This window comes from Diadema setosum, chromosome 11, assembly GCF_964275005.1.
Source record: "Diadema setosum chromosome 11, eeDiaSeto1, whole genome shotgun sequence".
Classification (NCBI taxonomy): domain Eukaryota; kingdom Metazoa; phylum Echinodermata; class Echinoidea; order Diadematoida; family Diadematidae; genus Diadema; species Diadema setosum.
Genome location: NC_092695.1, coordinates 4,038,827 through 4,054,461, shown reverse-complemented (window position 1 = coordinate 4,054,461; position 15,635 = coordinate 4,038,827). Strand labels below are relative to the sequence as shown.

The 15,635-nt window shown below is 38.2% G+C and overlaps 1 protein-coding gene across 1 annotated transcript in view; it reads left to right on the top strand.

Annotated features, from left to right (window-relative positions):
* Positions 1–298: 298 nt before the first annotated feature.
* LOC140234954 (P protein-like) overlaps positions 299–15,635 on the top strand; it is a 34,327-nt gene continuing 18,990 nt past the window's right edge. The window contains exons 1-7 of the mRNA XM_072314992.1: positions 299–333; positions 2,388–2,445; positions 6,301–6,373; positions 8,132–8,375; positions 10,312–10,471; positions 11,515–11,652; positions 14,698–14,879. Coding sequence (XP_072171093.1) covers positions 299–333; positions 2,388–2,445; positions 6,301–6,373; positions 8,132–8,375; positions 10,312–10,471; positions 11,515–11,652; positions 14,698–14,879 — 890 coding nt within the window. The remainder of the gene's footprint in view (positions 334–2,387; positions 2,446–6,300; positions 6,374–8,131; positions 8,376–10,311; positions 10,472–11,514; positions 11,653–14,697; positions 14,880–15,635) is intronic.

Below are 15,635 nucleotides of genomic sequence, written 5' to 3'. Positions count from 1 at the left end.
GTCATGTGCTTGTGTACACATAGTGTGTGTGTGCAGCTCAGTATTCTGTTCATACAGTATCATGTCATTTGTCATTTGAATACCAAAGTAATTCGAGTGGAGCCTACAGATTTATTACCACAAATCTCGTCACGTAAGGCATGTTTTGCCTTCTTATGTGAGCCGGCACTATTGTATGAAAGCACTTGAAAGCAAATTCTGTTGATGAGCCAACCCCTTAAATAGTTTATAGTCTACGTTTACAATTTAATCATCATTGTACTTTAATATGTCTACTGTTAAAGTTTGTAATGCCACAATGTCACTTGTAAAAGCCCAGAGTGCCAGCCCTACGTTCGCAAACAGTTGAGGGCAGATTAAATCTGATAGCTGTGCACCCTTCAGTAACCTTTGTACCTGCATAGAATTTGCAGTCAGCTTGTAAATACATACCAGTGATGGCACAACATTCAATAGGGCAAATCAGTGTTGGTTATTAACACAGCTTTGATGCCTTCATTCATTTCATTTCATTTCACACATGCATGTTCACATGCATGTTTTTCTATTTTCATTTCCAATCAAACACAGGTAATACACTTTGACATGATTACATATATTGGAACATAATAATACACACAGAGACTCCAACTCTCCCGTTTTCGACGGGAGATCTCCCGCCGAAAACCCATTTTTGCAAAATCTCCCGTTCTCCTGTTTGAGATTTAATTTCTCCCGCCCTGGCTCTTTGTCTCCCATTGGAAAGGATTTCTTTCATATTTCTATCGTATGTTAAAAAAATAAGCCTTAGATAGCACCAGAGAGCATCTGGAACCCTGCGAATTTCGTGCTTCGCACACATCAACTTTGAGTCTCCCGTTTGCAAGGGGTTTCAGGCGGGAGAATCTCCAGATCAGAAGGTACTCTGGGTTGGAGTCTCTGTACACATTGGTTCTTAAAAGAACTTCATGGAAATGAAAATTGAGGGGCTGCTGAAAAGCGAACTTGTAGATTGCAGTCCCCTCACTTACGTTACATTACTACAATACCTTAATTATATATGACTTTATAACACAATACAACGATACATGTACCGTACAAGCTAATCATTGAAAGTGTATACAGTTTTCAATCAATCGAATCGGATGGTTACATGAAGTATACGCTTTCACATGTATATACATACACATACACATACACTTACGTGTACACATAGACATACACATAGACATAGACATAGACATGCTTGATTATCGTACTACACTGTATGACTAATGAATCTAGACTGTTGAATTAGAATATTTTGTATGTTTTGTCAAAATTAGGCGTCTTGTGTTGGCAGTTTTGAGAATGATTTTGACTTGGAAAAGTAAGGGGGAGGGGCAGTGAATAATTGGTGTTTTAAAGGAATCATAGGTGAATGTGCACAGCTCTGTGCAGAGATAGTACTTAGTCAAAAGCCCAAAGCAAACTGTGTAGGGTATTAAATGATACTTGGAAGGGGTGTAATATGCAACTTCATTTTTCTTCACTGTCTTGCATTCTGTGTTGTCCTGTATAGCTATCCTAGTGTGTGTCTGTGAATGTTCTCAGTCATCCAGGTAAAGTATCACATGAACAATCTCGGTAAATCTAGTCAACTGGACTTACTTGTAATTTGGAGTAGCAACGTTTCGCGTCCGCTCCGGGACGCTTCATCCTAGTGTGTATTTCTCTGTTTGTTTGTAATGTGTTTGTGTATGTTTTTGTGTGTATGTTTGTTTGTTTGTTTTAATGTGTGACGCTCCGGGACGCTTCATCCTAGTGTGTATTTCTCTGTTTGTTTGTAATGTGTTTGTGTATGTTTTTGTGTGTATGTTTGTTTGTTTGTTTTAATGTGTGACATGGTCTGTTTGCAGTGGAACTTAATTGGCTGTGTTCCAAAAAAAACTAAAGCCTTCTTGATTTTCACAACATAACAACATGCATTGACAGAGTGTACCTTGTAAGTAGGTTGCTATGGTATAACAGACAGTAAAAGAGATATGATGGCCCGAGTTGCTTCAGAGTTGTAAAGATGAAATACACACAGTGAATCATATAGTATCACTTTACCTCCCCCCCCCAAAAAAAAAAAAAAGAAGAAATCACCTTTTTTTTTACTGTTTTTCTCTTCTTTTAAAAGTACTTAAATTTAAACTTTAAACACCATTTTAATGACTAAAATGGAGAACATGAAAGTTCTTTTTTTTCTTAAATTCATGTCTTTCTAAATTGAATGCCTAGAAAGTGAAGCATTTTAATGGTTTAGGCAGGCTATAAAGTATCATTTATCTTTCTGCCCTTACATTAGGAGTAGATTTTTCACTGTGCTTGTCTGTTGATGCAGTTGGTATGTGACCAATTCTTTACTTCTTTTTTTTTTTCAGAGACAACCTTCGGATCTTCAAGATTGCTGTCATGTTCGCTATCATGTTTGTGTGCTCGGTAAGTCCCAAATTCCCATACCTCTCTGTACTAGATTATTCTACTTGATGGCTAAGGCTGCCACTAATGGGAATACTGAACACAGACAACAAAAGGAGTGCAATCACCACATTGGTTCATCAAAGAGAGACTATATGAATCAACGAGTTGTGATGATGCGCTGATGGTCTGCAAATTGGCTTCGATATCCGGTCTTGACAATGGTTACTTGAGGAAAGCACTTCCTTGAGAGTAAACACATCCTTGAGAGTTTGCATCATTGGTTTCTGTTCTTACATTGCACATTAAAGGCATAATTTACCATTTGCAGATGAAAGCATTAGTGCTTTAAAATAGTTCTAAAATGTGAGTTAGGGATAGAAACAACCACTGTCAAAATTTGAATCCGTATAATCGATGTTAAGTGTTGTTAAATACACGAAATGTGAACAATAGTTATAATAAAAATGTTTCCAGGCTAAACCGTATACAGTTACGGTTTATTGAGAAAAACCCTGATATTTCCTTATATTTTAGGTTTTATTGCAAATATTTCATGTGGTAGGATGTTTTATGATACAACAGACCTACACATATGCATCAAATGTGATATCTTGAACATTTTTGAAATCACTGCTCCCAAAGGTAAACTGGACCTTTAAAGGAGATCTCTGGATGATTTTCAGACTTTTGGCATTTGAACCTGTATATTTTAATTTGGTTATGTTGGATACATAATTTCAGAATTTATAGTGACTGGCTGAAGGAATGAGAATGTTTTTAAAATTCGTAACAAATCACAGTGAACAAGGATGATGACATAGCAACTTTACATGGTATTAGAACTCCTACATTGTAAGAGTGCACAATTGGGTGTTCAAGGAAGCAGAATAAGAGTAAAGGGTATGCATTCAATTCTACATGAGTAAAACCTTTTCAATTTTAATAAGCAAGTGTATTGCAATGGAATTACATTGCTACATTACTGGAATAATAATGTGAGCCTCCTACGCGATCATCCTTGTTCAGTGTATTGTGTTTGTGTTTTGAGTATTGGGTCATCTGCTCCAGGACCACAATATTCCACAAATCTGTACGTGGCACTATTGATTTACAAAAATGTACAACTGCGCTACATGATCTGAAAACTCATAAATCATCTGGACTGCCCCTTTAAGCCTTGTACAGGTTTTGCAAGTCTATGTTTGTTTAAAAATATCATTACTGCCGCATTATGGACAGTATCACAATTTAATGTAGAAGTACTCTTTGTGATAGATAATCTGGAAACAATCGAGGGACTACAGCACTGAGAAGCACTTTGGTTTCATTAAGCTATGAAATAATGGTTTGCAGTGAATTTGCGAGCACTAGAATTACTGTTGCTGGGGGGGGGGGGGGGGGTGGGGGTGGAGGTATCTGCCAGAAATGTTGTCCAAACTTTAATTTGATTTTACAGGAGAGATCTAATTCTAGATTCATTGAAAGCATGTGACCGAGCTCTCCTTATAATCTCAGAGGACATTATGTCAAAAAAATAAAAATAAAAATGGGTCTAGTGTAAAGGGAAAGTCCATTCTAATATCAATTGCATCGTGTGAAGACAGAAAAAATCAGAGAAGTGGATAGATCTGTAAAAATATGGGAAAAGATTTAATAGGTTAGAGAGTAACACAAATTGACATCCCTGTGTGATCTGGATACATGTTGGTGTTTGTTGTTGTTTTTATTTTTCTCTCGAGAAGAGTTTTCTTCAAATCTTCAAATGCTTTGGATGTAAAATGTAAAATGCTGCTTCTTGGTCGAGATGACTCTGATTAATAATAGGGTCTTTAAAATCAAATAAACTGCATGGTTTGGAGGTTATTAAAATCTAACATAAGAGATGGAAGCTGTGTCGCTAAAGTTCTGCATGTTAATTTTCACAAACCTGGGATGTTGTTGGTTGCAAACATGTATACATGTATTAATAAAATCAGATAAACTTTAAAGACCCAGAAGGGTGGGGATACCGTGGAATGGAAAGGCTGGCCCAGCTGAGATAAAATCCTATACTTGAGAATCCCAGGATTCTGTGTACAGCTTTATCAGTGATCTCTACATTGTATGTATAAAGTACTGTTTACACACAAAGCCAATCTCAAGTGGTGTCAACAATTACTGATGAGCATAGTGTAGAACGAGGTATGTTTGCATGCATTTTAATTTTGTGAATTCCGCGAGAGCCGAGTTTCTTGAAATTCAAATGCACGCTAAGGATCTTGTCTACAGTAAAAGTGCACTCCCGTTATAGCGAACACGGTTATAACAAAATTCCACTTGCGATGAAGTAAAATTTAGGACCACAACATTATCAACTCAATGTATTTGATTGTTTATTCATTCGGTTATAACAAAATTTTGATATAACGAAAGAAAATTGCCGGTCCTGAGGACTTCGTTATAACAGGAGTCCACTGTATATGCATTGAATATTAGAGGCAACTTGAGAAAATTTTATGCTGTGAATAAGGCCGTGGGCTCTCATTCGCAAAAATTTCATGCTGTGGAAATGTTGTGTTTTACAGTGTGCTCCGATGCACATACTTTGTTGATGAGAGCTCGTTTTCGAATGTACCCCAGTGGGCAGTAAATGAAGATCAATTCAGTCAGACCACCCATAATTCCCCATGCTACTGCTTCTTTAAAGTGATGACTTCATTACACTACATTGCTCTCACTAAAAACTGAGTAAAAATAGAAGAGAACTTGATACAAAAGCCATTCCAGTAGCGTTTTAGCTCTTTGTGCCACGGTGTAAACCCCGTATGCCACGTTATTCTGAGACACCAACATTGTCAAATCTACATGTATGTATCTTCTATCTTAGGTTTCTGTCAAGCTGGACATGTAGTGAGCAAAGTTGTAGAGAAAATGCCAAGCTTTGCTTTGATAAAAATTGTAAGACAAATCGATAAAAGATTGTTTTTCTTTGAAATGACCAGTAGCTACATTCATTGTATTAAAGGCATGACTTTTGCACACAAAACAGTGACAGAAACTTAGAATTTACATGCAGATCTATTTATAGGGAACACCACTTGATAGTCAATCACCACATAAAATGCAAGCTACTATGAGAGACGAACAGAAGCGCGAGAAAAGCTTTCATTGTAATGCGGCATTTGGCGATTTATCGATCAGTCTGGGCGGGTTTGTGGGTTTGAGCAGAATATGCAAAGTCGACTGAGTCAGACATGTGAACGTGGCACATAAAGAGTTAGATAATGTCAGCAACCACAGTTATTCCCACGTGAAGCTCATTATTTACAGATGAAGTGATTTGTACAAAGGCTTCGACAGTTGTATGCCATGTTAAAGTCAATTCATCCTGACATAGTTGTTTTTTTTTTTGTTTTTTTTTAAGAGTATGACAGTGTAAGTTAGTGACAGTGAGTGTGCAGGTCGCTAGGACTCATGGTCTGTGACATCATCACTTTCTGTAGTTTGTTTCTAGTTTAGTTTGTATAAATAGATATGTGCTGCTTACATCACAGGAGTTTCACTTTCACTATGCCACTGCGTCTTTGTTCAAATTGAGAAAGTCTTGTGTCAAGTTGTTTCCTTTACAACTAATTGACATATTGTCCTGTATAGATCTGAATACAGTGTATGTGCCAAATAAATCAGTGTTTTAGTAGTAGCCATAATAAAAGAGGATATCATTGGGTTCAAATTGTGCCTAAGTGTGTATGCCCGTGATTTTTTTTTTTTTTTTAAATCATGGCTACTACTACTAAACACTGATTAATTTGGTGCATGTTTATGTTGATGTAGGGCAGTTTGCCAATCCGTTGCTACAAAACTGTGTCTTGTCTGCCTGCCACCCATGTCTAGGTGTTCTTCACTCTCAAAGATGAGGTTGAGAAGGTGCCAGAGATTTTCCCACTTTCATCGGACTTGCCCTACTGTATCCTTGAAATCAAATCAAATCAAATCAAATCATATTTCTTCCAATATCCCAATTGTTGGTTGTTGTTTTTATCAGATTCAATAATTACTACAGTTCTATGAAATGCAATGGTATTTACATTTTATATATGAAACTTTTTGTTCCAAATCATTGTTATATTGGAAAAGAGAGGCCTGCATAAATTGAATCAGCCACAAAATAAATCATGACTCTGCATCACAGACCTTCAAAAAGTCAGCAAATAATTATCTTTTGTTAATATAGCATATTCTGATAGAGGATATTTATGGCTTTAAAATCATTCATGCATCACGAGTTATGGAAATGTGAATGTGTGGGCATGCTATTGGTATGAAAAAGTAGTTTGAAAGTTGAATATCTCTTTTAACCCTTTGAGGACGGGCTGATTTGTTACAACATCTATTTCCCATAACACCAGCCTGAGTATACTCGGGGCTCGACTTCAAGGGGTTAATTCACTGAGTTATCCTTCATGATGTTGGGTAAAAGGAGAAAAAAAAAGGGTTTTCAAAAACCATGGCAACTACTGAGAATGGATTGTCGACACAGATAAGTACGTGGTACAATAATTGCCAACATTCTTTTTCATGATTATGTCAAAGCATTACATTTACAGTGTACAAAATTTGCAGGGTTTCCATACACAATTTCTCAATTTCTAAAGGAGAATGACATAGACTAAACCAACTTGAGACATAGCAATTGTTCTATAAACACAGTTATTGGAAATTGCATGTTTTAAAACTTCAAATCTAGATAAAAAGCAGGTTCCAAAGAACCAGATCCAAACTGCTATTTTCATGCAAATTACAAAATCAGTCCAGCATTTTTATTCATTTGTTGATTTTTTTTTTTTTTTTTTTTTTTTTGTGGATTTTGGGATCTCAATACCGGGTGACTGGGTCATATTTGATGAGTGGGATGCCGGGGATGATACCAGCAGAACTGAGTGATTTATTCTTGAGTAGCTGCATTGATGAATGGCTGCTTTCATGATCTGACATTGTGGAAAATTATTGTATTGTTAGCGACTTGCCTAAGTGAGCACATGGACACATAGAATGCTTTAAAATGTTTGTAACTACAGTAGTTGTGGGTGGAGGTAAATATAAAAAAAATTCAGCTTGTATGGTTGTATGGTTAAGTATGGATTTTATGATGAAATGTGTAATTGATTTGCTGGGTTCCGGGTGAATGGAAATGGTGTCGTTAATTATGAGCCAAGTATATTTTTTAAACAGTAAATTCTGCATTTTATTAGTCAATGATGACATGACTTTAGGACAACGCACTGACTCAAAGTGATAGGCAACTTTGGCATGCACAGAAGAATAACATGCCTAAAAAGACTATGAATGTAAATGGGAATTTCTAGATTTTCATTAACTTTGTCATTTATTCAGCATACAAATGCTGTAAACACCATAGGCTTATGTGGAGTTGACTGTATAGTAAACTCAGCATTTGTGAAAGTCGCATTTGCCAAAAACTGGCTTACTCAAAGCCCCATGAATTCATGTATAATATATATGCACACTTGTACTGTGACATCTCCTTATACAAAAGAAAAAAAAAATTGCTGACATTTAATTTTCTTTAGTCTAAACTGTATCTTGAAATACATATAATACCCCCTTGATTTGTAAACTTCCCATTTATTAAAATACATGGCTCACCCAATTTCTGTTGGCGATGGTTTCAATGGTTTCCCTTGACTCCAATTTGTGTATTCAGTCACAAATGTCTCAGAGCTTGGGAAAAATACTTTTATCAATGTGCGATTCACCGGTCCTCTTCTTGATGTTGCCGACGTCAACACGACGGAGAACGTATCCATGTCGCTGTTAGTCAGAAATCCATCGGCATGCGACCGCCTCACCTCGCTGATGGGCTCCGTGATATACACCCTCAATAGGGAACACCCCTTCTCGGAATCCAATTACTGGTTTCCGGTTGAGGGGAGATTTGATGTGGAGAGGTAAGAAGATTTCTGCTGCTTCTGTCACAAATAGTCATATCTTTGTAAGATTTTTCCCTTCATACTTTCTATGACTTTGCATATTCTCTATCAAGATCGTTTGTGCATGTCTATTTGATGTTGCTTTGTTTGATGTTTTTTGTTCATTTGTTCAGTATATGATATTTTTATATCAACCTCTTCCAGATGATGTGCATGACACTTCGTAGTTTTCACGTGACATTTTGCTCCTTTATAATTGTACATTGTATGTCGTTAATATTAATTCTCTTGTATGACTTTGAATTGTATGATAGTGATGATAGTTTGCAGGCATTTTCTTTCACATGTAATAAGCACAATATACATGCAGGTAGATTTTAGTGCCCTTTCATGGAAAGTAAAGAACTTTACAAAGGTTCAAATCAAAGAAAGCCAGATTCATGTGAGAGATCTTAAGAATTTCCAAAAACAAACAGAAAAACTTTCTGTTGATATTTCAGAGAATCAGAAAATTATGCTTCCCTTTTTCACAAACATATAAGGAAGTTATTTTTATGGTTTGAATGCTGCTTATATCATACGCATTGTAGATTAAACTCCTTTCTGCCCCAAAAACAAACCCAAAGAGAAGACAGGAAATCCTTGACTTGTGATGAAATGGAGATCATTGTTTTAGCCAATGTTGTCAAAAGTAATCACAATGTGTTGAAAACGTAAAGTCTTTTAGACATTCCACTTGGATAAGAAATCCGGTTGAACTTGAAAATTAAACAAATAAATACTTTTGTTGATAAAACTGTTACACTTGTATAGCCCTTTTTACACTTGTGTTTCTTAACCCCGGACTTTCTCTGACCCAGGACTATCGTTAGTCCCGTACCAATATTTTCAGCTTTTTACACTGGCCAATTAGTCCCGTACTATCTCTTGTCCAGGGCTAAGGAGAAAACTGACCTGTTTACACTCGTATTTCTTAGCCCCGGACTTTCCAAACCACATGAATATTCATGATTACACTGTGCACTGTACGCGTACATGCATGCATCGGCAGCGCTTGATTACCTCGTTTCTGATTGGTCAGTGGGGGTCGAACTTCGTCTCCGTCGCTTAGCCCCGGATCATTTTTTCGTTCTGTTTACACTCACTTGCTTGGCACCGCAATTGCGGTGCTAACCCTGCTATTTTGCAGGGCCAGATAGTACGGGATTATCGGTGGGGCTAGCCCACTTTGGCAAAAACGAGTGTAAACAGAAAGTGGGCTAAGGATAGTCCCGTACCAACAGTGGGGCTAAGCCCCCCCCCCCCCCCCCCCTTAGCCCCACCGTTGGTACGGGACTAAGCAAAAATTTACAAGTGTAAAAAGCCCGTAAGTCAGTTATTGTAGTGAAACATGGGATCTCTTTCAATATTTTCAGTGACTGACTGAAACAATCAATTCCCGAATACACTTGGGACTAGTCTTCAGTGGGTTATGATAACAGCATGATTAGATATGAGCCAAGTAATATAAAAACTAATGCGGCATATTAGAATAGAATTTCATCTGTCTGGTGATTTGTATGATTTGAAGTCAAACATTTGATCTCAATACTAAATATTCACTTGAGTGTAGAAATATCAACTGTTGATAGTCTCTAATCTGCTAATGGACTGCTATGAGATCAAAGTCCAGGCGGATCAGTCCTCTGATGAAAGCTACAGAGTCAACAGTTTAAAATGTCAGACAGGAATATTTTGTATTGAGATGAAAAGTCTAACTTCAAATCACATACTAATGTGGCTGTGTAATCCTTTCCTTTCCATAGCTGCCGCAACAATGCAGAATTTATGCTTCAGTGTGAGACCAACATGGTAGATGTAGTGACCCTGACTTCCACGTACACCCTCACACCTATTTGAAGTCGAACTTCAAATCACACACTAATATGGCTGTTTAATCCTTTCCTTTCTATAGCTGCAGCGACGATGCGGAGTTCTTGCTGCAGTACGAGACCAATGTGGATGATATAATAACCCTGACTTCCACATACACCCTTACCCCTCCATCATCTAATGAGGAGGTCGTCTGGGCTGCCATTGTCTTAGTTGGTGTCTATGTTTTGATTGGTTTTGAGGTGAGTGGCAGTGGAAACGACTGCTGAAAAAGTCGGTGCCCATGGTTCTAATACTGTAAATCCTGGGATTGTGGTGGTGCATTAACTTTCAAATTTTTCGGCCACTTTTGGCTAGCGCGAATTCTAAAACCCATCAAAGATATCTTCGCAGTTTTCTCTGCGTATTCTGAATGGGTTAACCATTGCACAGTGAGAATTCAAAAACCCGCCTGCATGTTTTTTGAGTCACTCAGTGTGAAAAATTAATTGCGTGAAAATATCGACGTTTACAATATCATAGGCTCTTTCTCTCACAATTTTAATGTCGAGTTGCGCCTTTCGACAAATTCAACATCAATAACTTATGTAATAATAGTTAATTTGTCCTGCTTGGTCTGGAAGTGGGGAGTAAAAGTTTGGGTCAAAAGCTCATCCTCTAGCTTATGTCGAATGCATTGCCATTGCATTCTCTATGATAATACTGTTACTTCTGCTGATGTGATAATTATAATGATAGTATTAGTATTACAGGGTATTTGTAATCCCTCTTTCCTCACTAACTTTGTCCGAGTGCTCAAAGGGCATGAGGAATTCCTCACATGGCATAAACAGAAAAGGGATAAAGGATAGAAAGAAAGAGATGCGATGTGATATCTTGTGCTGTGATGAATAGGATGATGATGATGATGATGATGATGATGATGACAACGATGATGATGATGATGATGATGATGATGATGATGATGATGATGAATGTTGCTGCTGTTAATGAAGATAGAATGGATGATGACAATGATTATAGTGATGATGATGCCGATGATGATATAGATGATTAGATGATGGTATGATGATGATGATGATTAGATGGTGGTATGATGCTGCTGCTAACGAAGATGAAGCCAATGCTGACGATGATAACGGAGTTGTGATGATGTTTATGATGTAGATGGATACTGGTGTGATGGTAACTTGATGATGATGACAATGACAATAGTGTGGATATTGTTGCTGATGATGTCATCAATGATAATGTCTATGAGCTTAATTATGATTTCATTCTACAGCTGGTGCACAGAACGACAGCCGCCATGCTGGGTTCTTTTGCTGTCCTCGCCATCTTGACCAGTTACAACCAGAGGCCCACCCTGGAGGTGGTCATGGAGTGGCTAGACTATGACACTCTGGCCCTCCTCTGGGGCATGGTAAGAAAATGACCGGGATGGAGTGGTCAAGAAAACTCAGGCAATTCTTTCCTTTCCATCCTTTTCACACTCATGTACTCAGGCATGAGGTGACACCTAACTGTAAAACCAGGAATTTTTGCGTGTAAGAAAATTTAGCTTATTTCACAAGGAGCCAAGATTCACGAAAGTAAAATGCGTATGAAAGTGTTTGTCTGCACAATGCATTGAATGCCAGTGACGATTTTGAATCAACAAAAATTTTGTCAACATTCGCTTTCCCTCCCATGCTACAGCAAGTTTGGTGGAAGCCACGCATTCAATTTTGTTTCCCCTTGCAGCAATAACAACACTTGACTGCTTTGTGTGTTTGTACTGTGTTTGATGGCTTAAAACAAACAGAACCAGAAATCCGAGGCACCAAAGTTCCTGTTAGAACTTTTGCCAAACTCTCATTTATGGACAACATTATCCTGCGTAGTTGACAAAATGTCATATTGTACAAGACATTAGTGTTCTCATCCCTTTAGACATATATCAGGATAAAATGGTGGATATCTATGCAGTAATCCATAATTTTTATCCGTTATTTCTATATATTTTCTAAAGTTTGTTTGATTATGAAGCAGTCATTCAAGCCTTCAAACTACCCTAGATTAGCCATTCTTGTGCTTTGAGTGCCAGTTGGCACAGACAACCCGTAGCATTGTACACACTGTCCAAAGTCCCAGGTACACAAACGCCTAAACGTCCTTCAATGGCCATCCGTATAGGCAGCATGAGACCGGGGAGGTGCTAGAGAAGGAGAGACAACTACTGCTCTCCTTTGAAGTCATGCGCGGCACCGCTGAGAAGTTATGCGTTCAACTACAGGTGTTACCCATGTGCTTTGACAAAAGAGAGCATCAATCAGGACCAGCCCTCTCACATCTAGAAATACTTGCCCCTACTGCAATTCGCTCTCTCTTTCAATGTGATGGCAACAATGAATTTGTGTACCTTGAATTGGAGCAGCGAATCAAAATGCAGTGTAAAACTGACAATTTTAACAGCAAATAGTATAAAAGCACGCTGGAACACGCTTTAGCAGAGTACTTTATTTGAAAAATCAAAATATACCCGATTAAAAGATAGAAAACTAATGTGCCGAAATGTGCGCATTATAGAAAAAGAAGGCCTAATTTTCATTTCATTTCGATTTGCGCATAACAAAGAAACTAGAAATGCATGTTTATGATATTGAATTCTTTCCTAAACTATTCTAAATCAATTCGAGTATTTCATTTAAAATTTTACGGTGAAATAAAGCTTGTAATTCAACGAAAGATGAAAAGATGAAATGCGCTCTTCGTCTTGCAACTAGAGCGGTGCCGAGCATGACTTAAAAGCGTAGTGGAATGCTAGACATCCCATTGTAACACCTTGAACCTAAACATGTGTTTGCATGAATTACGAAGAGTTGCCACTCCATCTCTGTAACACCTCCCTGATGTGACATTTGTATTTGTGCTTAGATGTCATGACTGTCCAAACGATCACACTGAGCTTCTGTCTGCTACATGTATGTACAGAATGTCTCTGTGTCATGTCAACAAATTGCAAATTGTTAAGGCGAACCAGTGGCCACCATATGTCCTATACTTGTAAGTGCAGAATACTCTCTGGTGTGGAAATTTTTGCACATGAGCACCCCAATTATCTCGCAGAAATCCATTGGCAGCCGAGCCTCATTTGCATAAAGTAAACAACATGTACTCGCGTAGTTGAGAAAAAGTAAACAACTTCTCAAGCTAATAACAATTTAAGAAAACCTATTTTCGGATTAAAATTGAGTTAGTTTGAATTTGAAAACATGTCCGAATATGCACATATAACATATTAAAGGATTTGACAATGATGAAATTTTAGCGAAAACCTAGCGAGCAAAATTACCAAAAATATGCCTCGAAAATCATCCTAAAATTCACGAAGTGCGATTGCGGAACCAAAGCGCCATTCGAACAAAGTACACCGAAATTTATTTGTCTGCTTGCATTTTGAATTTCATACCGTAATATTCCCGGCCATGGTTGTGTCGGAAAAAAACAGAAGGTGTTCTGTGAAAAATGACACGAACGCAAAGCGTACAGGTCGGTCCCATGTATATATAATCGCGTCACTGTAGCGTTGCATGTCACAGCACACACAACGCATTGCTGCATGCAGCGTGCGCGGCAGCAGCTCAGCAGTCACCGCCGTGCGACACTCAGCAAAATTGACTGCGTCACATGCAAACCAACAATGAGCACGAAATCCCGAATATCACGTACCACGCATGCCCAATATTACGGGAAAAGAAATGACGTCATTTTCAATTGTTTCGCTGACTACAATTTTCTATTCCAAACCCTGTAGAAACAAGTTGATTTCTCAAAAAGTACAGGTGGAACCAAGCGAAAACGTTCACCATATATGGATTGAGGCCTGATGAACTTATGTTGCCAATTTCGGACACATTGGAGCCCGGCCATAGTCCAGTTGGAAAAAAACAGCATGTTTTGCGAGAGGTTATTTTCAAAACGCTTTGATATCTCAAGTTCTAGTGAAGCAAATTTCATAATTTTTTCATCAAAAGGAAGGTTTTTAAAAACTTAGATAGTGTGGGAAGTTTGAGTTTACTAGCGGCACGCATAGCTGCACAAAGAGAAGGTAAAGATTTGACTTTTTCATGCACACAGTTTCGGGCAGCCGTGGATGCCCGTTGGAAATTCAAATAGAACGGGGCGATGATGAGATGCAAATTGGGGTGCTCCACCGCGCCTGATGATGCATGTGCTAAAACAAAAACATGCAAATGCATCAATGACTAAACTTTGTCCAGGTGAATTTACAGTTAGTAGCATGTTGACATTTAAGAAGTTCTTAACATGTGAGTTCATCTTACAGTGTAATCACTGGAAAAAAAAAAGGGGGGGGGGTCAGTGATGCAAAAAATTTTGGCCTGCAGAACTCATTAAGTTGCCTCAGTATGCCACCAATGAAACCTAACCTTATTGGTTCCCTGTGTGTTTGCCTTGCTATTGAAAGATGACCATAGTGGCCATATTTTCGGAGACAGGCTTCTTCGACTACTGCGCCCTGGTCTCGTACAAGCTGGCCAAGGGGAGGATCTGGACGCTGGTCACTATCCTCTGCTTCTTTTCCGGCATCGTGTCAGCCTTCCTGGACAATGTCACCACCATCCTCCTCCTGACACCAGTCACCATCAGGTCAGCTTGACCCCTCTGATTTAGACCAGTACTTCTCCTCTCGCAGAACCCTCAATGGCCCAAATTCATAAAGGTGGTGCAATTTTAAACCATGGTTTATGTATATTTCTTCTGCGTAAATATGATTGAAAGATTGCGTATATTGATATGCGCGTGTCTAAGGTACGCTTATTTTAGACCATGGTCTATGTTTAAACCAAGTTTAAACCACCTTTGGGAATTCAGGCCTGTGTGTGTGGATTCAACACATCTCAGGGAAACTTACTTGAATTCTATATTTTCTCAAATGTTTGCATACCCCTTGACTCCCATGTTTCCTTTTTATTTGTTGCTCATCTGTGTGCCACACCATTTGCATGACACTCTGCATGAAACTGTCAAATGGTGTCAGCATTTCTTAAGCTTTGTCGCACAGCCAAGGGTAGTACTGACATAATAGTCAAGATGATGATAATGATGATGGTGATAATGCTAATGATGCTAATAATACTAATAATACTAATTGCTATTTTAAGGGCTCTTGTAGTACAATGTTGAAATTTATCACTGAACCTTTCAGGACATTATTCAGAGGAAAGAAATATTCCAAAGTATAGATGTATGTGACTTCATAGAACTGTAACTTATGGTGGCCATAACTGGGGGACTTCCAAAGTGGAACAAAAACACTTTCAATGGGTTATGCAATGAGCTAGGTGCGTTGTTATGTCAGTGCATAAATTATCTTTCATTGAGCATACTTGAAGCCCCCTCACC